The sequence below is a fragment of the Engraulis encrasicolus genome, chromosome 17, assembly GCF_034702125.1.
Source record: "Engraulis encrasicolus isolate BLACKSEA-1 chromosome 17, IST_EnEncr_1.0, whole genome shotgun sequence".
NCBI lineage: Eukaryota > Metazoa > Chordata > Actinopteri > Clupeiformes > Engraulidae > Engraulis > Engraulis encrasicolus.
Genome location: NC_085873.1, coordinates 13,932,048 through 13,955,599, shown reverse-complemented (window position 1 = coordinate 13,955,599; position 23,552 = coordinate 13,932,048). Strand labels below are relative to the sequence as shown.

Here is a 23,552-nt window from a genome sequence, read left to right as displayed (position 1 = left end):
GGGTCAGGTGCCTTGCTCAGCCCTTGGAAGAAGGTGCTGGTAAGGGTGGGATTTGAACCTGCAACCCTCTGATCTAAGGCCATTGACAACCATTGAGCCATGTGGCTATGCCCACCCCCACCGACTACCTTCTATGGCCACGTGAGGTGATCCTGCTTTATTAACAGCTGCCAGTAAACCTCCAGAGAACCACCAAATATGGCAATTACAGTAGAGTACAGCGGCTCACACTTAGAGTTAGAAAGAGCGGAATGGGAGGAAACAAGGGAGAGAGGGAGGGGGAGAGAGAGAGAGAGAGAGAGAGAGAGAGAGACAGACAGACAGACAGACAGACAGAGACAGAGAGATATGGAGAGAGATATGGAGAGAGTGATGTGGAGTGATCGAGAGAGCGATGTAGAGAGTGATGGGAGAGAGAGGAAAAAGGGAGAGAAGAAGTGATGTTGAGAGGGATGTAGAGAGTGGTGGCCGTGGTGCTTTAGCAACAGTAGAACAATACACGGAGTCTTCTCTCACACACACGCGCGCACACACACACACACACACACACACACACACACACACACACACACACACACACACACAGACACACACAGACACACACAGACACACACAGACACACACACACACACACACACACACACACACACACACACACACACACACACACACACACACACAGGTACACACACACAAACAAAGATGCACACAGGCATGCACACACGCACACACACCTGCCCTCTGTACCTGTGCTAGTGTGCTCCATTGACTTTGCCGCCACAAATCTTTACACAGTAACACTAGTAAAGCAATATGGATGTCACGCTGCACTGCAGAAAGCAGACAACATGAAACCTAGGGCAGCCAGGTAGGGCAGCCGTGGCCTAATGGTTACGGGGGGGGTGGACTTAAGATCAGATGGTTGTAGGTTCGAATCCCACACACACACGTTGACCTCTACACATCCATCCATTACTGTAACCAGGCAGTCCATTGTTCCCCATCTTTGGCCGAATGGTTAGGGAGGTGGACTTAACATCAGAGGGTGGTAGGTTCGAATCCCAGCCTTACGTCAGTTGCCCTCTCTACACATCCATCCATGACTGTAACCAATACTCTGTAAAATTTACAATGCAAATAACTAAGTTGCTTTGGATAAAAGTGTCAGCTAAGGCCCTGCCGTGGCCAACCGGTAGGGCACTTGCCTGCCATGCGGCTGACCCGGGTTCCATTCCAGGCCCGGGTCCTTTGCCGACCCCTCCCTGTCTCTCTCCCAATACGCTTCATGTCCACCTCTCACACTGTCCCATCAAATAAAGTCGAAAAAGACAACAACAACAAAAAAGATCAAGCCTACAAAAGTGTCAGCTAAGTATAATGTTGTGTACATGTGCAATCTAGCCTAATGAGGAAGTAGCAGGCAGAGAATCCAGAACAGAAAGACGGGGGGTCACAAGACAGCTCCTCCAACCACTCTGTGTTAAGGCATCACTCGGAATGGTAGTGTGTGTGTGTGTGTGTGTGTGTGTGTGTGTGTGTGTGTGTGTGTGTGTGTGTGTGTGTGTGTGTGTGTGTGTGTGTGTGTGTGTGTGTGTGTGTGTGTGCGTGTGTGTGTGTGTGACCGACGCGTGTGTCATAAGACAACTCCTCCAACCACTAGGTCTAAAGGCAACACTGTGTAAAGGCAACTGTGTGTGTGTGTGTGTGTGTGTGTGTGTGTGTGTGTGTGTGTGTGTGTGTGTGTGTGTGTGTGTGTGTGTGTGTGTGTGTGTCACAAGACAGCTTCAACCACTCTGAGTAAAGGCAACACTGCGTGCGTGGTAATCCACCTCTCAATCTGACTGCTTGAGGCACTTAATTCATTCGGCAGTAGAATGACTAGTAGGTTTTTATAGCTGTATGTGTGTGACTATCTACAGTGTGTGTGTGTGTGAGTAAGCCAGTGTGTGTGTGTGTGTGTGTGACTATCTACCTGCAGTGTGCGAGTAAGTCGTGTGTAATAGACTAAAGGTGCCGGTATGCTTGCTGCAGGATACGCGAGCGCGTGCACGATTCGTTCATGAACGCGTTAACATGCGTATTTAATGTCAATTTCGCGCACGTTGGACACGGCAGCCGATGCGTGCGTCAAGTGCAATATCTTCAAACTCGCTGGGGCCGGTCGTAAAAAAGACTGCGCAGTTCCGAAAACGACAATGGCAGCAACTTTTAAGAGCGTCTCATTGAGTTTGTCCGAAATTTCAAACATTTGTGATCTTACTTCCTTGTTGCACTTTGAAAAAGAAGCATGCACATACAGGAGTAGTAGCAGTATTGTTTCCTTGCTCAGGGAGTCCCTATTTTTGTTGTGTTGTTTTCCTTGCCATCCGTGTTCCCAATTTCCACATCCCAATGCTGCGTACTCTCTGCCCCCTGGATGATACCGCCAGTGCATCTTGGTCAAGCAAGCATGTGCTGTCGGTTGCTCGCGGTGACGCGCATAATTTACAGCTCGCAGCAAGCATACCGGCACCTTAAGACTGTCTGTGATAGAGATGCAATGTGTATGTGGGAACATGTGTGCGTGTGTGTGGTATATAGCCCATTACGACTGTTTGTGTGTGTGTGTGTGTGTGTGTGTGTGTGTGTGTGTGTGTGTGTGTGTGTGTGTGTGTGTGTGTGTGTGTGTGTGTGTGTGTGTGTGTGTGTGTGTGTGTGTGTGTGTGTGTGTGTGTGTGTACCGTGCACGTGTTGTATGGTGCAAGTGTGTATGGAAATCGTATTGAGTGTGTAAACGGTGGGTGGTGATGATCTGCACTGACTGGGCTAACTGGAGTCAGGGAGAGCTCAGTGATAACGCTGGTGAATCAGTCCAGTCCAAACAGCCCACATATGGCTGGGAATGTGTGTGCATGCCTGAGTGTGTACACGTTTGTGTGAGGTACGTATGTATGTAGGTGAAGTATATGTGGTGTATTGCTGTACGTGTGTGTGTGTGTGTGTGTGTGTGTGTGTGTGAATGTTACTGTATGTGTTATTGTGTGTGTGTGTGTGTGTGTGTGTGTGTGTGTGTGTGTGTGTGTGTGTGTGTGTGTGTGTGTGTGTGTGTGTGTGTGTGTGTGTGTGTGTGTGTGTGTGTGTGTGTAAAACCTTTGGCTGGTCTTACAGAGGAGGGGGAGAGCTGATAACAGCTCTGGTGAATCAGTTTGTGTGTGTGTGTGTGTGTGTGTGTGTGTGTGTGTGTGTGTGTGTGTATGTGTGTGTGTGTGTGTGTAGGCCCACATATGGCCAAACACACACGGTCGATCGGTCGGTCGGCCACATACCAAAGTTCTGCTCCAATGTACAGAGCTCTTTGGACTTTCTTAGAGGGGGTCAACTCAAGGGCACCCAGATAAGGCCTTCAGATATGCATGAACACACGCAGACCCACACATACGCGTACATACACACGCACGCACGCACACACACACACGGGTGGGTGGTAATCAATTTGGCTGCGGAGTGGAAAAAACAGGAGGAGAAAAAAATGTTTAGCAGAAGACCTGCAGTACAGAACAGGGTGCTACAAGATTGTTGAGTGCATTTTTATCGGGTGCATTTCTATATGTTTTATATTTTCATATTCTTATATTCTTTGTATGTTTATATCATCATTCCCACACCAAAATTTGACAGTGGAAAAGGGGAGATGATGCATTTTCATGAGACTTCTTTTAATTTTTAACTACAGAATTGAAGACTGTGATTCCCACCCAGGCTGAATGTGTATGAGAAAGGAGAAATAGATGGCATATATGAGAGAGAGAGAGAGAGAGAGAGAGAGAGAGAGAGAGAGAGAGAGAGAGAGAGAGAGAGAGAGAGAGAGAGAGAGAGAGAGAGAGAGAGAGAGAGAGAGAGAGAGAGAGAGATGATGAGTGAAGGAGAGAGAAGACAAATGAGGGAGGCAAGAGAGGTAGAGCAGCTGGGCATCAGTAGACAAGAGATGCATTTGCAGCCATTCAAAGGGTCCCCTCTGCCTGCCAACTCTGGCATTCAAATTCTTCGCATTATCACAGCTCTGATTTCCCAACATGGGATCCAGTCCTACACCCAGGGTACATTTCATAATCCACACTCCCGTCCTCGACCTGTGCCCTGGGGTCTTGCACGTTGCTGACGTCACGCCTCTGTGGAGAAAACAATGAAGTTTCCCCGCTGTCAACCAAGCTGCAGCAACTTTTCCCCATTCAACATCCCGATTGCAAATGAGAAAACAATGACCTTTGAATGGCGCGTTTGCGAGATATTGATTTAAACTTCTGTCGTCAATGACGCCATCACAAGGCCACAGGCACGAGGGTGGATGGGAGTTAGGATAATGGGAAGCACCCCCAGTCACCGCCTCAGTCGGACCCCTTTAAGTCTCTATTGCAGAGGAAGAGAAAGAAATACTTTCTATTTTTAGAGTAAGGGGATATACATCATTAAACCCCTGTGGAGAGAAATAATAGACTATTATAACCTAAATGAGAAATGAAAAGATAAGAAGCTTTGAAGAGGAAGCGTTCAAATGTGAGCGTATCATGTATGCGAGTCCTCAAGGCAAGTTCATTGTGTCATTAAACGTGCCATCCTCGTTTGCAGTTATCAGCTGGGGGCATTTTGGCTCCTTGGATTGAAATGAAAGACAATCCTTGAAGAGCTTGTCAGCCTATGTGCTGTGAAAGAGGATGCTGGTAATTTAGTTAAATTGTGGTAAAATCCTGGAGGTGTGAATCCCAGGGTTCAGAATTCACAGTCGGATCACACACATATCGTCACTGACCAACAGAAACCTTGTATATCCACTTTGCTATATCTGAAATTTCAAGACCACTATTTCCTAAATTAATAAATATGTCAAAATTAAAAGTGAGTTTTCAGTCATTTATAACACTACTATAGTCATGGAATTGCACAGATTTATATATATTTTTAATAATTAAATAAATAATGGATTCGTTTCTTAAAGGTGCACTTAAGGCACGTTCAGGCCGACAGAGAACCCTGCAGGGGCCTGCTACCAGACTTAATCTCGAAACGACCCGCGGGTTCACGCCACAAATCTAAACACTCGAACCGGAACATTGGTTCGCAATGTGAACCGAAAATTACTTGGCTTTTCTCTGCGGACCGTAACAGGGTATACTCACTGGTCGATGATCTACTTGTTTTCGAGTGCTCAGTCATTACAATCAGCTGATTCACACCTGATAAAACTTGTGGCAGGGTTTTCACTTTTGGAACCTGACACTGATAACGCAATGGCATTGGAATGCTCGACACTGACATGAACACTTTGCAGTGCACTGCATTTTTTTTTTACATGCCATGTTCTCATCCGGTGAGGTTTCCTTTGTTGGCAGATGTTCAATGACACTAAAACTTCCATATAAAAACACCTACTTGCTGCTCTTATCCAAAGTGACTTACAGATATTAGAGGGTATTAGGGATGGCACAAACGGCACCGAAAACCGAAACCGTACAATTTACATGCATACCGAACCGAATCGTGCAATCCGTGGCAAACCGCAATTCATGTACTGCCCAAAAAAATATGTAAAACAGAGATTCTAGGAGTATCTTACTCAGTCTCTCTGTTAAAACATTAGCGTATAAGACCAATAAGAGGATGACACAATTAAAATCACACCATTTTCACATTATAAACCTATACAAACCATATGAAGCAGGGCTCCAGAGTGCGACCAATTTGGTCGCACATGCGCCCATTTTTTTCAATGGTGCGCCTAAAAAATATTTTTAGGCGCACCGGTGCGACCAGCCATCAGTAGAACAAAATCAATTACCAAACAACCGTTTTAATGGACATAAAATTAATAGTCATTCTACAGTAGTGGCCCATCATCACACAATAAAATGTGTCGATGCGGTCATTCCTTCAACTCCGCTGAACTACCGGTAGCTTTCTCCCCTTTCCTCGTTCACAGGCAGCCCGACGTTTCAGAATAGAATGTTCGACTTCGCTCAACTATCCGAGTTCACATGTGCCAGCGAGTTTTGTGTTTTCAACCAGGCGAGTTTTGCAACAGACGAGAGAGTTACAATCACGGTAAAAACAGCAAAATGACTTGAGGATATTTTAAACACGAGAGAGTCACAATCACGGGGAAAAACTAAATGGCTTGAGCGGATGTTAAACATTGCCACACAAAAATGCAGACGACTGCGGATAATTGCCCGTTTCAGCCGCGTGCAGAGCTGGCCAAACAGGTGACGCGCTAGTCTGTCGGGACTTCTGTGCGAGTTTTTTGATAGCGACTAGGGCAGGCTACATACTGCCTATCAGTCGGCAAGGCATCGTTCATGCACCGAGAGAGAGAGAGAGAGAGAGAGAGAGAGAGAGAGAGAGAGAGGGAGAGAGAGAGTGAGCGAGCGAGTGCACTAGTGCTGTCGTGTCTGTTCGTAGCGCTTGCTAAGATACCACAATCATTATGCAGAGGGAGAGCGCTCAAAAACGGGGAAATGGACAAAACCCAATTCACCTCAGATTCCACTGTAAACATAGGCTATTTGTGTCTAATGCTTTTAAAAATCATGACATTTTTTAGCAGGGTTTGTTAAAAAAAATCTATCCATCCATCTATCCATCCATCCATCTTCATATTGTAACTCTGTGCTTGTGCCGTGTTGCAGAAAAGGCTGGTATGTTGATCTTACTAGTCAAACACATACTGACTAAAAGGCTACTAATTTGGTCTTTTCTACCAGCCAAACTGCTTGTAGCCAAGATGTGTTAGTTAGGTATCTTACTGTCATGTTTTTTATAAGGAGCACATTTGGAAGACTAGCCTATAGCACATGAAAGGCTCCAGGTCTTTTAAAATATAGCAACAATAATAGAATAATAATAACTATTATTATTATTCTATTATTGTTGCTATTATTATTGCTATTGTTATTATTTTTAATTATTATTTCTTAAAGCTGAGGTGCGTGTGTATATGGTGTGGTGAAAACATTTGGGTGCACCTAAATTTTGTGCTGGTGCACCTAAACATTTTTTTTAGGCGCACCAGTGCAAAAAGTTAGTCTGGAGCCCTGTGAAGGATATTTAGTGATTAGTCCGATTCTATTAGCCAATTGAAAGAGGGCATTTGGAACGCTCAGACAGCGCACATCAGCTGATTACAGTTTAAGTGCAAGTGCATGTTAGCACAAGAGGCAGTTCTCAGTTCACAAGAGGCAGCATCATCACTTTGTAACTGCAGTTATATAAATATTGTTTAATATTCCCAGTGCACCATTTATCATGAACTAAAAAAGAACCGTAGAGAACCGAAAACCGTGACCTTGACACCGTGATATGAACCGAACCGTGGATTTTGTGAACTGTACCACCCCTAGAGTAAGGTCGCCAAATTCCGCCCACTTCACTGATCACTTCACTGAAAACGTGATAATATTACTCTTTCAAATAATATTTAATTATGCTATCGTGTATTTTTGGATAGCGGTAACTGTGTAGATGAGGTAATAAGCAATATTAGCTAACATTGGTAGTCCTTTCTATCGTAATTTGGCGATAACGTCCAGCATGTCCAAAATCTAGCTTCAGCACAATTCTCCGGCGAAAGGCTCCCAATTCCGCCCGCTTGATTTCAGGTCACGTCTGTATTTCCGTTACGGTTTATTATTCCTTCATGCTGTTGTGTTGATTTGTTTCACACGTGTAGTCCTGGCTTTACCGATGCAGGAACTGTGATTAGTTTGGTCGTTACTGTGGAAACGGTTCAATAATTTTGGTCCTAAAGTGAAACAGGGAAGCGGCCAGGGCGAGTTTATAGCCAGAATGTCGTCGTGAAATTAAAGTTCCATCTGCCGTTACGACACCCTTCATTACAATGCTGTTTATGGCCGTTTGACTCGGTTTTAAATGTCATCACCGTTTCAAATATTAAGCATACAAACTCCGTATCATGTCGATATCCATTCCTGACTTAAACAGTGGATACATAATTAACTATAATCACTTATAAGTAGGCGGGCGGAATTGGGGGACGGTCGGAATTAGGCGACTTTACTATAGAGGGTACTGGTTACAGTATTTGGAGCAATGTGAGCATAGGTGCCTTGCTCAAGGGCACTTCAGCCGTGGAGGGAGGGAGGGATTGGTAAGGGTGGGGATTGAACCTGCAACCCTGTGATCTACAGTCCGACGCCCTAATCATTACTCCATGGCTGCTCCAAATTAGTCAGGTCAAGAGCAATGCAAGTACTTTCTGAGCTCCCGAAAAAACAGGAACTCCTCCCACTTTGTTGGGAAGCAAACAACCATTAGCAAACCAAGGGAGGCTTGTCAACCATGCCGTTTGGGAAATGTTAAGGAAAGCGTCCTGCTTTCAGAATGAGCTGCTAAAAGAAGCCCATGGCAAAACGAGTCAGATGCGACGTTACCAGGCACACACACTGCACTATAGGACACACACACACACACACACACACACACACACACCTATAGGCGATACATGTGCCTAGACACGCACAGGCCCCAATAAAAAAATGCTACGAGGTGCGTGTGTGCGTGTAGAGTGCAAGTGTGAGTGTGAGTGAGTGTTTGTGTGTGGAAGTGTGCAGGGACTCATGCCTCTAGCATCTCCCCTCCCATGCTGGCAATCCAAAAACTATTTCAAGCCAATAAAATGAAAGGAAAAAAGAAAAAAAAAACAGCCAACTTCCATAATTTGATTCCACACCTGGCAACTTCACCCATCACCCACCTTGGTGCGTGTGTGCATGTGCGTGCGTGTCTGTGTGTGTTCAACACCTGGCAACTTCACCCACAGAGGCTTCTTGAAGATACCCCATCTCTATTTCTCCAATACTGCCAGTCTAAGCATATCTGCGTGTGTGTATGTGTCTGTGTGTCTGTGTGTGCGTGTGTGTGTGTGTGTGTGTGTGTGTGTCTGTGTGTGTGTGTGTGTGTGTGTGTATGTGTCTGTGTGTCTGTGTGTGCGTGTGCCCATCCCAATGTCTTTCTCCATCTCAGTGTCTCAGTCTCGCTCTCCCTCTCTCACACGGTCTTTCTCTCTGTGTCTCTCCCTGTCGATCTAGCTTTCATCCCAATGTGTCTATGCCTGCCTTGTTCATATAATCGGTAGCAGTAGCATTTTTTCCCTTAAGAGTCCTTATGACTGCCCTTCTGTCTCGTAGGCAGTTTGACTCTGTTATCTTTTGTTGCTCTACCCCTCCACCCACCCCGTTCATTCCTCCTGTTCTCCTCTATACCCTTCTCCTCTCCTCTATTCCCCTCCCCTCTCCTCTCCTCTATCCCCCTCTTTCTCCTCCATCCCCCTCTTTCTCCTCCATCCCCCTCTGCTCTATACCCCTCTACTCTCCTCGATCCCCCTCTCCTCTACACTCCTCTGCTCGACCCCCCTCTCATCTTCTCTCCTCTATTCCTCTCTCCTCTCCTCTATCCTCTCCTCTAACCTTCTCTCCTTTCCTCTATCCCCCACCCCTAATTCCTCTTGTTCCATCCCAGGTCTGGTTACAGAAATAGGTATTGTGGTAAAGAGGAGAGCAGAGGGAGGGCGGGGGCTGAGGACAAGGAATGTAAACTTTTCAGACATATTTGACATTTTCATGTGGTTTTCTTGGGATGGATGGCGGTTGACGATTGGTGGGTGGTTGAGATGGGATGGGATGGGATAAATGGGGGGGGGTTATTACGGGATGGAAGAATGGAAGTAGAGGGGAGGAAGGGGGAATGAGAGGAAAGGAGAGGAGAGGGGAGGGGAGGAGAGTAGATGAGAGAAGAGGGGGATACAAGAGAGGAAAGGAAAGGGGGATAGAGGAGAGGAGAGGTGGATTGAGGAGAGATGAGGAGAGGAGAGGAGAGTAGAAGGAGAGAGGAGGGATAGAGGGGAGTCGAGGAGAGGAGAGAGGCCAGGTCTCTTCAGACTCCAGCCACAACGCCACACAGTAGACCCCGACTGGCTGGCTGGCTGGAGTTTCACCAAATATGGACATAGTGAAGGAATGCTGCTGCTGCCTCCGCTGCTGCTCTTGAGCTCTCTCCATCTCTCTATCCCTCCATCTCTCTCTCTCTCCATCCCTCCGTCTCTCTCCATCTCTGGGAGCATCCTCCACCATTTGGGGCCGGCAGCGGAGACGTCATAGGGGGGGTGCCGAGCCGAATGATCTGATGTGCTCGCTGGGAGCCTACTCGAGTATGCCGAATGATCTGATGTGCGTCAGTCTCACATGCTGCCTCTTCTAAAGCCAGAGCAGGCAAGCAGGCGAGCCAGGCCAGGCATAATCTACTCAGCCTTAAGCCAAAGGGCTCTCGTTTGTCGTCTCCTTCTCTCTTCCTCTCTCGCTCTCTACATCTATCATCTTTCACTCACTCTCTCTCTCTCTCAACATCTATCATCTTTCACTCTCTCCTTCTTCCTACATTGACCATATTCTGTTCATTCTTCTTTTTCTCAAAATATCTCCCTACGCATTACACTTAAGAAGCAGCAGCAGATTTGTCTTTCTTCATCCATTGCCTTTCGCCTTCTCTGTCTTGCTTTCATCCGTTTTTCCTCCCTCCATCACAGCTGTTATGAGACAGAACCCTTCTCCTTCTCTCTGTCTTTCTTCATATGAAGGCTTTCACGCTCTCTTTCTTTCTTTCCTTCTTTATCGCGGCTGCAATGGGAAAGTCTTGCTACAACATGCATGAATTGAGACATCCTTCTTTTCCCCTCCACACCGCACCACAGCGTGTACTTTCCTATGGAGCTGTAATTCCACCATAACTCATGCTTGAATGTTTACATTCTGGTCAAAATGGAAACCCAACTGATCTCTCTGCACTGAAGAAACGCTTTGTGAGGGACTGACTACTGAATTTATTTACGACCAAAGAAACCGCTCGCCTCGCTCACTGATGCCAAAGTGACCACCATCACACCACCACCTCCAAAACACACACACACGCACGCACGCACACACACACACACACACACACACCTTGAAATCAAAAGATTTCCCCCTGCTAAATCAAGCCAATCGAATCAATCCCACCAAGCAAGCAAAAGTTAATTTAGTCCGCCTGCTTTGATGTCTGTTCTTCTTGCTGGAACTCGTGAAGGGGTGTGTGTGTGTGTGTGTGTGTGTGTGTGTGTGTGTGTGTGTGTGTGTGTGTGTGTGTGTGTGTGTGTGTGTGTGTGTGTGTGTGTGTGTGTGTGTGTGTATGCGTGTGCGTGCGTGCGTACTAATCTAAGGCCCGAACAGTGCCACCTCCAGCCCTCCCGGCAAAGGAGCTTGGCATCGGTGAACGCAGCAATGCTGTCGGCTCTACCAGTGTCCGACGTAAACCTTTGACCTTTGACCCCTCCTTCACCCCTGCTGGGTGACGGTGGCTCTAGCAGTGTCCAACTCAAACCAGGCACTAATGATGGCTTAAGTGGAAGTGAAAGCCCACCTGGGAAACTCCAACTCCCATTGTTATTGTGACACAGCACTCCACAGCACATCAAGTTATGCCTCACCCGTGCAAGGGGGCAGCCCTCAATGGCGCCCCAAGGGAGCAGTGCAGCAGCAGTCATGGAGGAGGATGGGGGAGAGCACTGGTTAAATACTCCCCGAAAGGCCGAAACGTGTCTGCTTGTGGACATGGTGGTATAAGAAATGATAAGATTCAGCTCATGAGTGTGTTTCTTTTCTCCATTCTAGAGTTTGCAGTCTTTTTTGATGTGCGCGCAAACTTATTTATAGAGATGCACCGGATCCTGATTTTTAGGATCCTGCCGGATACCGGATCCACTGCTTAAGATCCTGCTGGATCCAGAACCGTATACCGGATCCTACGAAAGGGTTGAAACACATAGCCAACTCGCACACGTGGGGCCTTTTTATTACGTTGGCGCAAACTATTTTTAAGACTCATTGGCTTACTGCCACACTGTCTTCAACGGCCGCTTCCAAAGGGCTTTCACTCCATGCAGCGATTGGGGTTGTGAAAGACTGACTGAAAAGCCTAGGCTATGTAAAAAGTAGAGATGCCATATATCCTGATTTTTAGGTAACTGCCGGATACCGGATCCACTGCTTAAGATCCTGCCGGATCCGGATAGTCTGAAAAACCCTATTATCCTGCCGGATCCGGAACCGGATCTTGGATCCTGTACATCTCTACTTATTTATTTTACTTTAGAAGTTGAGTGAACCCATCACTGCTACGACCCAAACCTTTGAAAAAGCTCCATTTGTGTGAAAGGGACAAATGAAGGGGAAGGTCTTGATTTATCAAAATCCCCAGGTATGTACAAACGGCCCCCAAGTTACCTCTGCAAGCCGGGCTACTGTTGCAAGCGTTGCACCCATCTCCATTCATCCATTTCTCTCCAACACAATTGGCTAATGCCTGTAAACAACGTTTTAGTCATGTGCAGCAACTCGAAATGTCACAGACGTCGGTCGGGTCCATGCATAACTGGTTTGGCTGTGTGAACGGTTTGTACACAACGCATGGTCCTTGGACCGGTCTTAATTTTTTAAAATCTCGACGAGCTATGAAGGCGCTCTACAACTAATTTTCCATTTTTTTCCATTTCTGTTCTGTTTCCTGTCTGATTCTCTTTCTTCCTTTCACTCATTTCCCATATTTTTTTGTCTGTATTCAGTTTTTTTTTTCCTTTCTGTTTCTTCCTTTCTCCCCGCCTGACCTAATTTCCTAGGCCTCCCAGCGACTTCCCTTGGAGCAGATGAAAAAGGAGGAGGAGAGGAGAGGAGGAGGAGGAGGAGGAGAGGTGGAGAGGAGGAGAGGAGGAGGAGAGGTGGAGGAGGGGTGTGTGTGTGTGCGTGAACAAGACAATGAGTTGCCTGACAGCATTCTCATAGACACACAATGGGAGGAAAAGCTGTATTGGCGTGAAGTGGTGATGGCTAAAACGGGAATCATAGAGTAATGGTATAGCAGCAGTGGTGTTGTGGTGTAGAATGGCGGCGGTGGAGTAGCGTTTCGTTGTGCTGCCATGGTATGGAGCAGTATGTGTAACGGTGTAGTGTAGTGTAGTGTAGTGGTTCTTAACCTTTTTTTTCTGGAAGCACCCCCTTACCTGTGCCCAAGACAAGCCACGCACCCCCATCCCAAACTTCTACATGTGTATACGCACCAAACATGTTTGAAGTGATTAATTACAATGATTCTTCCTTTAGACATTAATCGATACTTTAATGACTTTACATGGGGACCAAAACATGTTTTAATTTTGTCTTGATTTGGCCTAATTAGAATTTTTGGAAGCAGAATTTTGGTCGCAACCTCAACACAAATAAAATTCCGCTCACCCCCTGTCATCTCTGGCGCACCCCCAGGGGGTGCCTGTACCCCAGGTTAAGAACCACTGGTGTAGTGGATAGGCCTACTGGAGCAGCAGTGCAGTGGAGCAGTGGTGTACTCTCTTTTCCGATTTACATCTACATAAAACAATACCATCAGTGCTATGAACATAGTGTGTGAAACGAAACTACCAATATCAGACAAATAGAATCTGAATGATCTTCCTTGAACTTAAGTATAACACAAGGGGCAATAACATGACAAGGGCTACTGATATAGGTCATACTCAAGAAAAAGTGGTTAGGGAGAGTGAAATTATTCTAGTTTTACACATTTTTGGCCGGTTGGCAGGTGCCAATGTGAAGCCCTTGTGTAGTGTATACATGGGTTCTCAATTTTTGTTTTCCCCTGGCTGCGCGACCACCCTGGCGGCGCACAACCAAGCCTCCGATTGTTGGAAACCACTGTGTCAGTCAAAACATTTGCTCACGTGGTTGGCTGGCAGTGTCTTGCCCCTCCTCACAACACTGTGTTTATAAACAAAACAAAACTCATGTATAATGGAGAAGCAGTGCAGTGGTGTGGCATGCTGTACAGTGGTGCTGAACAGACAACGCTGCCGGATGCACACACACGCACGGCTGGAAAGCACCGCCATCTGCACGTGGCCCTCACATCACCTCCCTGGAGAGAGGAGATTGCCCGGAAACGACAAAAATAAAGAAAGGGTGGAGGAAAAAAAACGACAAAACAAAAACAAACAAAGCAAACTAAAAGAATGGCCCCCAGCACTGCTGCAAGAGCACTCGCCTCACAGCCCGTTTGCACTCGCCCGCTTGTGTTGAGGAGATGTTGCTGACTGGGCTGGGGTGCATTTCTCGAAAGCGTAGTTGTTAGCCGTTAGCAACCTGGGTTGTTGCCAATGGGAAATTGCATTGCAAACAACAAAGTAGCTAACATAGTTAGCAACTATGGTTTCGAGAAATGCACCCCTGTCTTGAAGCTCACATGGAGGTAATAATGAGGTGATGGCAGTGAAAAGTGAGAGAGAAGAGAAGAGGTAAAGAGGGGAGGAGAGAGGAGAGGAGAGGCCAAGCAAGGAGGAGAGGAGAGGAGAGGAGAGTTTTCCTGGATACCTCTACAACATGTGGGCTTCTCTCATTCACTCCCTCTCTCTCTCGCTCTGCAACTCCCTTAATGACAAAACATTCCCTCCCTTCCTCCATCTTCAAGGAGGGAACACTATACCTCCCCCCCCCCTCTCTGTCTTAAATGAAAAAATGGTTCTCCATTTCTCCCTCCTTCTCCCTCTTTTTCCCCTTCTGCCAAAATGACACTTAGCTCTTTCCATATCTACCCAACTCTCTCAAATGAGAAACTGTCTATGTCTCTCTCTCTCTCCGTCTCTCTCTCTCTCAGCATGTGGGCCTCTGTGTTTACATGATGCAAACAGCCTTATCAGCAGGCCCATCAACCATGCTAAATTCATCGCCCTGCACAGCGTCACATTCCAGCCAGGCCAACGAGTGAACGAGTGAAAATAAAAAAAAACCACAACAAATAAATGAGAGAAAGCGTAAAGCAAGCAAAAGATGTTATTTGCCAGATGATTTTCCATCCATCGATATTTTAGCAGAATAGAATGCACCGTTTGTGATTAGAACAACAGAATATCCTGCACAACATGCATCACCAGGTGTTCGAGCAAGTATTGGAACTCTGGAACCAGATCCAGTCATAGCTTCTGTGCCTGCGTGGCTAGTCTATATCGCATCAAACCTTTTCCATGCTGCACCAATTTCTTGAAGCGCATCACGTTAAAGCAAATCATCTTGTTGATGGGAAAAAGGCTAATGTCCATTAGCTCAACTTGTGGTTGTTTACATGTTGCTGTAATACAGAGAGAGAGAGAGAGAGGGAGAGAGAGAGAGAGAGAGAGAGAGAGAGAGAGAGAGAGAGAGAGAGAGAGAGAGAGAGAGACAGAGACAGAGAGAGAGAGACAGAGAGAGAGACAGAGAGAGAGAGAGAGAGACACACAGAGACACAGAGGCAGAGAGACACAGAGACAGAGAGATCTTCCCCGCCACTCCTCCTCCAGCCCCATCACATCTCTCTGAACTTGTTGTGGCTTTGAAGTGACTGCAGTGGAGTTACGATTGGGTCACAGAGTGGCTTTGAATGCGGTGTGTGTGTGTGTGTGTGTGTGTGTGTGTGTGTGTGTGTGTGTGTGTGTGTGTGTGTGTGTGTGTGTGTGTGTGGTGACTTTTTTTCTCCGCTTCGCTCAAACGTCTCTTGTGGCATTTGAAGTGGCCAGCCTAGGTTGGTTTTTTTTGCCGGCTTGTTTTTGTACGCGTGTTATGTAAACATGAATGAAGCAAGATTTTTAAGCCTGACTCCTGACATTCACAGCTTTAACTACCCACCTCCTGACACACACAGGCACAGCCTTTTCTCCGTTTGGAATACAGAACACCAGTGGTATTTAAAAATGAGGACATTCGGTCATTACGTCCAATTTAACCCCATTTTAATCACCCGCAAAGAATTATACAACGAAACGCTGCCTTACCGATTCGTCCAGGGCGAAGCGTAGGCATCCGTGTTCGTAGAGCACAAAGAAACGCCGCTGCCATTTCTGCAATCAAATGAGAATGAGAAAAAACGTTTTCAGCATAAATGTAAATCACAGTCACAGTCCACAGACTGAAAGAGTACATCCATGGGCTAAATAACTAAAAATGTGGGGTTGGGGGGTGCTGTGGCACGTCCCATAGAGCACCCGCACCATATACATGGGGACCCAGGTTCGAGTCCGGCAGTCATTTCCCTAACTCTAACCCATCTCTCTCTCCGCACTACTTTACTGCCACATCTTCGCTATCCTATCATGATAAAGCCACAAAAACCCCAGAAAATTTAAAATTAAATTAAAAAAAGGAAAGAGTATGTGGTTGATCCCGTTCTCCCAGATAGAATGGTTATCTGCAGCAGAGCAGAGCAGAACGAAGACTGCTGCTCTGGCCACTACAGATAGCTACCTTCAAGTTGATTACGGGCTGTGAACCAAATCCCCTGAAATCCCGCTACGAGCGAAACATCATCATAACTCTTCCCACGTTTCATTTAGCAGACTAACGAGCAGCAATTTCACTGAACTAAGGCTGTATAATAATATAATATATAAGAATATATAATATAATACAAGCTATTCATCATAGCTCATTCTGCATTTCATTTTTCAGACTAAAATGCAGAAATTACACTCTGTCCAACTATATCCAGGCAGAATAACGTGCAATATAATGCATCATTAACAAAGCAATACTTTTTGATAGTGCACTGCACACTGGATCACCACATGCATAAATTGAGCGAATCAAAAACAAAACTGTGCGAAAGGGTTTTTTTTGTCTAGCTATATAAAATTCTCCTGAACCTCAACCCTCAAACACACGCACGCACGCACACACACACGCACACACACACACACACACGCACACACACACACACACATCCCCCAACTCACTTGTGATCTTTGCATAGGATTTACAACATTCTGCTGAATCCCAACCCTCACTCACACGCACGCACACACCTCAAACACACACACAGACACACGCAGATACACACACACAAACATCCTAAATCCCACCCTCAAACAGGGGCACGCAGGCAGACAAACACACACACACACACACACAAACAAACACACACACACACACACACACACACACACACACGCACAAACATCCCTCCGACTCACCCGTGATCTTTGCATAGGATTGTCGAAGTCTGTTCCCTCCGGAGCCAAACACAGCCATCCGCCATAAATAGGTTTGGCCTGGAAAAAAGAACAGAGGAAGAGAAGGGGAGAGAGAGAGAGGGGCAATTAGGCAATGATTAAAACTATGCACCAGGCTTTAAGACATGAGACATAACACACACACACAGTTTTTGGTGTCCAGATGTCAAGAGCACGCCCATACAGTTTGAATAAGGGAGTTGACGTGTTTAGCTTTAGTTTGCTCTGTAATATTTGGCCTGGTTGGCTTTTGGTCTGCCATGTGTACTGGTAAACACAGACTTCACATGGGGAGGGGAGCCCAACAGGACACAACACTAACTTGGCTACTTCTTCATACTTAAACAGAAACATGCGCATGCACACCACAGCCAACGTATGGCCCTGGCCTTGCCATCCCCAATTACTTAAGCTGAACATACACTGTGCGATTTTTGGCCCGATTTCCAAAAAGTTGTGCGACTGACAAAGTGGGGCAAAATCGGGCCAAAAATCGCACAGTGTATGTGCTCGGCTTGGGAAATTAAATGCAAGGTTTTTTGAATCCGAGGTCAATAGTGAGTCTCGCATTGTAGTGTAGTGCACATGGGATAAAGACAAGGGATTTCTCCTCACGACCAGTTTGCCATCTGCAATTGTATGGTTTGTATTGGTATGTATTGTAAGAAAATCAAAACTATTTGAAATCCTGCGCATCCTCTTCCCTGTTATAACATTAAAATCATATTGGGGGCCAGATAAGACGGTCTCACTGGTCTGTGGGCCATAAGTTCCCCACCCTAATGATAAGGCCATGGCTACCCCAGGAATCAGGGTATGGTGATAGCACATTGCTTCTTTACTCGAAACTGTGAAAACGGCACACAGCCTCAGTCACCCGAAACAAGTTTTTCAAAATCATTGCAGGAAACATGACTAGACTGGGCCAATACTGCAGGGCTTTTGAAGAAAAAAAAAGAAAAAGAAAATAGAAGACATGGTTTCTTTACCCAAGCTCAAAGCCATTAACACGTCATAAAAGCTGACGGTGACCTAAATCTACAGCTTCTGAAAGCCTGCAGCAGTCAAGGCTGGATAACTGCACGGGCCTACTGGGCCCGCGCCTAGGGGCCCAAGAGTCAAGGGGGATCTGACCCAAGCCTCTATGGGCCCTTTTCCATTGCCGGCTTCTACCAGTACAGCTTCACATGGCACAACTCAGCCGCCGTTTATTACGTTTCGATTAGTCAAGTACGGCACGGCAAAACTCGAAAACCAAATTTTATTACTATGATATTAAAGCTGAAGACAGAAATCAACATTGTAGTATCAAAATATGATGTCGCTCAAACTATAGCCTATTTTGATAGATTAGATATCTGTCGTTATCTGTCGATATCTACCTTACATTAGTTAACTAGCTTCCGTAAAGTAATGCTGCGTGACAACGTCAAAAACGTAACTCCAATCATGCTCTGGGCAACACGGTTTGTATTGAGGGGGGCCTTTCTTGTTTTCTTGCTCAGGGGCCCATATGGAGTCATAATCCGTCCCTGTGCAGCAAACATCAACTGACTGATAGAAGTAGCAGAAGACGAACGAGAGAGCTAGCATTTTGCCCGAGGAGGAAGAGGGAGGACGTGGCATCTTAACGTAGCGTTAGCCGGCATCTAGAGCGATAATTTAACCCCGTGGCAACACAATGAGCAGGAGGAGGAACGCGTCATAGGTTAGCCTTAGCTGCCACCCAGAGCGATAATTTAGCACCGTGGCAGCACAGCAGCGCAACCTGACTGACAGCCAGTAACTGCTCTTAATTTCACTCCTGCTGTAGTCAGTCCATCAAGAGTTGATTTATCTCTCTCCCTACATGTGTGTGTGTGTGTGTGTGTGTGTGTGTGTGTGTGTGTGTGTGTGTGTGTGTGTGTGTGTGTGTGTGTGTGTGTGTGTGTGTGTGTGTGTGTGTCTGCCTCTGGCTGGCTGGCTGGCTGGCTGGCTCTCTCTCTTTCACTTGTCTGTCTGTTTTCCTCCGTCAAGGTGTCTGTGCTCTTTCTCCCTCTTTGTGTCTATATCTCTCAACGGCATTTAAAAACAAAGCAAAGCATACCAAAAACCTTCTTCCCAATCACGAGTGGGAGTATGGGAATGCTATCTTATGACAACTTTATGGGAAAGAGGAGCAAAGTCGGCCTGCAAAATATTAACCATAACAAGCAGTGTCCTCCGAGTCAGCAGCGGTTCAGCGGGTCAGTTCAGCTTGCAAAGTTTCACTCTGCGTTAGTCATAAACCACTTGGTGAGAGAAGAGAGGGGGAGAGAGAACAAGTCTAACTTTCGGAGAGGCTGACTTTTGATTCTTGATACCAAAAAAGGGGCTAAAGAATTAGAATAGCGCCCAACTGCAATGGGAAAAAAAACCCTCGCACAGGCAGGGGAAAAAATCCCCTAGGCCTTGATAGCACAGATGATACGGGGCTGGACTGGGACCAAAAGAGGGTCCAGGCATTTTTAAGCAGCCCCCGCCTGAATTGTGGGCCAGTCTCCAAAAATACATACAAAAAATCCAACAGCATTTGGCCCCTGAGGACTGACAGCCCACCGGGAGATGCCCTGTATGCCAGATTACCAGTCCCAGCCTGGGTGAATACCGGTCCGGTTCAGCACCATCCCAGCAGGAGTTTGTGATTGTGTACCGTGTGCACCTGACAAGCTTTACGCTGTCAAACACAAAACAGATTTTTTTCCTTTCTTTTTTTTTTTGGGCTCAACAAACTAATTTTCTCCAGGCCTCTCTCTAAAAATAAAAGACAAGGGAGGCGGATGAGCAGGATGGGAGGAGGATGGAAAAGAGGAGGAAGGGGGGAGGGATGAGGACAGCAGAGGGAAAAGGCAGAGGAAGGGGGAGGGAGAGATGGGGGGATGGAGGGAGGGAGGGAGGGATGGATGAAATAAAGAGACACACACAAAGGGAAAAAAAGAATAACAAAACAAAAACACAGCTGGCCCCATTACATGCCGTGGAGGAGTGGAGTACATGGGAGTGGAGAGGAAAGGAGAGGAGAGGAGGATGAAGAGGAGTGAAGAGAGGTGAGGAGAGAGAGTAGGAGAGGAGAGGTGAGGAGGAGAAGAGAGGACAGGAGAGGCGAGGAGAGGCGAGTGGAGTGGGAGAGGGAGTGGAGAGGAAGAGGAAGAGGAGAGAAGAGACGTGAGGAGAGAGAGTAGGAGAGGAGAGGTGAGGAGGAGAAGAGAGGACAGGAGAGGCGAGGAGAGGCGAGTGGAGTGGGAGAGGAGAGGCGAGTGGAGTGGGAGAGGGAGTGGAGAGGAGAGGAGAGGAGAGGAGAGGAGGAGGAAGAGGAGAGAAGAGACGGGAGGAGAGAGAGTAGGAGAGGAGAGGTGAGGAGGAGAAAATAGGACAGGAGAGGAGGATAGGGTAGGAGATTAGACGAGAGGAGAGAGAGTAGGAGAGGCGAGGAGAGAAGAGGAGAAGTTTAAGGAGAGGGAGAGAGGAGAGGAGAGGAGAGGGGGATAGAGGAGAGAAGAGCCAGAGGAGAGGAGAGAAGAGCCAGAGGGAGTGAGAGAGAGAGAGAGAGAGAGAGAGGAGAGCCAGAGGAAAGGAGAGGAGAGGGGCTGCTGCTTCGCGCCCCACCCAGCTCTTCCTCCACACATTGAGGCCCGGCTTCCTCTCGGGCCGGGCTCCCTGTGACCCCACGACCCTCCAGTCGGCATCGGATTTAACTTCCAATTTCCTCCCAGGCCAAGGCTCACACGGGGTGGCTGAGAGGGTGGGGTCGGGGTCGGGGCTGGAGTGAGGATGGGATGGGGAGTGTGTATGCATGTGTGTGTGCGTAGGCTCACGGGTGGCTAGGAGAGTGGGGAGGGACGGGCCTAGGGCAGCGATGTGGTATGTGTAGGCTGTGTGTTTGTGTATGCATTGTAGGCATGTATCTTGCTGAATGTGTGAATATGGGTGTGTGCATCGACCGCTTCTAAATAGATCCACCTCTTTATCCCAGCATCCCACCCTCACCTCTGGATGCACTCTGCAGTACACAGCAGTTATAGCCCTCCATCAGGAGGAAGCTTGTGTGTGTGTTTAAGTCCGAAAACCAAGCAGTCACACAATAAAATGAAAAGAAGAAAACAAGTCGATCAAAAGGAAACTTACTCCTCAATCGCTACACTGATTAGGAGATGATATCGGCTTTCTGTTTGAACTCTGCCAAACGATCACAGCAGTCTATCTTTACGGCTGGCTATTGACACACTTCACAAAACAAACAGCAAAAAAAGACAGCAAATGTGGATACCAAACCATTAGGTGGAGTCTGTGTCTCTGGGTACTGGTAGTGATGCACTCTATCCACCTGACCTGTGCGCACCGGGCCAATGACTATTTAAAATGTCACCTCCTACCCAAAATCACATCCCTGTTGGATCGAAACGCTGTATGACCTGAATAAATGTTCAAAGTGGAGCTACAGTGTGCAGACTTCTACTCTTTCCACAACCAAACCATTAACCATTATTTGTGCGGTTTCCATAGGCCAATGTCAGTTGTTGTCAGTATTGTTAGCCTTCACTTCACTCAACATTCAGCATTGTATTCATTCATTACAGGATTATTACAAACAATAGGACCCTACATTGATTTTGAAAATCTTCCCATGACTCAATCTAATAATATTGAGGTGAATGCAACTACCATTCTCATTCATTGAGGTTGTTGAAGGAAAGCAAAACTAAGTCCAGTAATAAAGAGGAAAATCTTTGTATAACTACCAGTGGAAGAACTTCTTATAACTAGGCCTACTAATTAAAAAAGGGGAAATCTGGGAGAGACATGATGCAAGGAGTATTTTTTCAAAAGTACGTCCTGTCTTTGAGACCTTATTTGACCAGCAGCTCCCTGATCCACATGTTGTGTGTCCGCTTAGGTAACTGCTATTCTGGGATCACCTTATATAAACTGGCATTAGGACCAGACTTGGATTTTAGCCGACGTGGATAAATTAAAAGTTTCAAAACAAATGGGGTCCAAATCGGTTCCATTTCCACTGCAATGCTACCGAGTGCTGCACCTCTAATAGCCCGGCCGCTACATGATCTACATGTTTGCTGTGTTGATGCGTTAGTGCAGCAGTTCCCAAACTTCTTCTGGGAGCTGGAGAGCTTTAGAACCTGAAACTTTTTTATGATGTTATTACTAACCGATTTAAGGTACGGTTAATGCTATACCATATGTTGCTCATATGACATGAAAGCACATGTTTTAAGCAAATAGTAAATTATGCAAATAGTTGCTTCTCTCTACAACACCCCCCTGCAACTGCAATTCTTATGCAACCCCCCCTAGGGGTCATGGCCCCCAGTTTGGGAACGACAGCATTAAGTGTATGAACATCACTTTTGCTACTGATCACTTTCCGCCACTCCTCTTCTAAAAGGCCCCATGAGGGCTGGAAAAAACACAACACTTGCTACGCTGATGCAAACCAACTAATGCAGCCAGCCATTGCGTCGTTTTTGTGCTAGTGCTTTCAGTGCTGTCAGTGTTTCCGAGCCTTGAAGTGAACTTTTACTTGGTCCCAGGGGGATAATCCCAGACCCAGGCGGTGATGCAATCCCCTACCATGACTCAAGGAGCAGCAGAGTGGGAAAGGGTTAACTGATGCTAATCACACACACACACACAAACGCGCGCACGCACACACACCCACGTACGTAAGCACACATGTCCGCGCTAGCACACACACACCTTGCACTTGTCCAAGAAGATGCTGACGTTGCTGCACAGACTTTAAGCCCTGTAGTGTTTCAAGAAAGCCATCTGGTCTGGCCTGGTCAGGTCTGGGCCCATTGCTGCCTGGGACTAATTAAGGAACGGCAGAAGCCACTTCGCCAGGGAAGCAAGCAAGTAACACACACACATGCAAGTAACACACACGCACGGACACGCACGCACGATGTGCTTCCCTGATAGCAGGAGTAGGAAGAACTACAGCGTGTGCACACACACAGACACACAGACACACACACACCAAGTGCTCCCTGACAGCAAGAGCAGGCCTACAGCAGTGTTGTTGGATTAGGAACAGATAATCAGACAACAACACCATGACAGCCAGAGTGGCAGATGCGAGAGTGTGAAGCGTCTTTGGTACCAATCCCACACTCTCATCTGTTTGTACCAATCCCTCCCACCCTCATGCTCATCTGTTGGGCTCCAGGATCCCTCATCATGCTCATCTGTTTGGGCTGTGTGTGGCCAACGCCCAGGCCCGGTCTGGGACTGAAAAACAGCCCGGGCATTTTTGGCATACACAGGGCTGCACTGGGATTAAAAATAAAAAAAATAAAAAACTGGGCCAGGCATTTTCAGCAGGCACTAGTCCAACAGGCATCCAGAGAGACAATGAAGCATATGACGACTTCGAAGACAGTAATCCAGTATGAGCAATGTTGACTGCAACAGC

At 46.8% G+C, this 23,552-nt stretch overlaps 1 protein-coding gene across 4 annotated transcripts in view; it reads right to left on the bottom strand.

Moving 5' to 3' along the window:
* The window catches only part of mprip (myosin phosphatase Rho interacting protein), a 90,801-nt gene that overhangs the window by 61,121 nt on the left and 6,128 nt on the right, over positions 1-23,552 (bottom strand). For all 4 annotated transcript variants that reach the window (XM_063221792.1, XM_063221791.1, XM_063221793.1 and 1 more), the window contains exons 2-3: positions 17,063-17,140; positions 15,869-15,934 (exon numbers count right to left, since the gene is read on the bottom strand). In XM_063221792.1, coding sequence (XP_063077862.1) covers positions 15,869-15,934; positions 17,063-17,140 — 144 coding nt within the window. The remainder of the gene's footprint in view (positions 1-15,868; positions 15,935-17,062; positions 17,141-23,552) is intronic.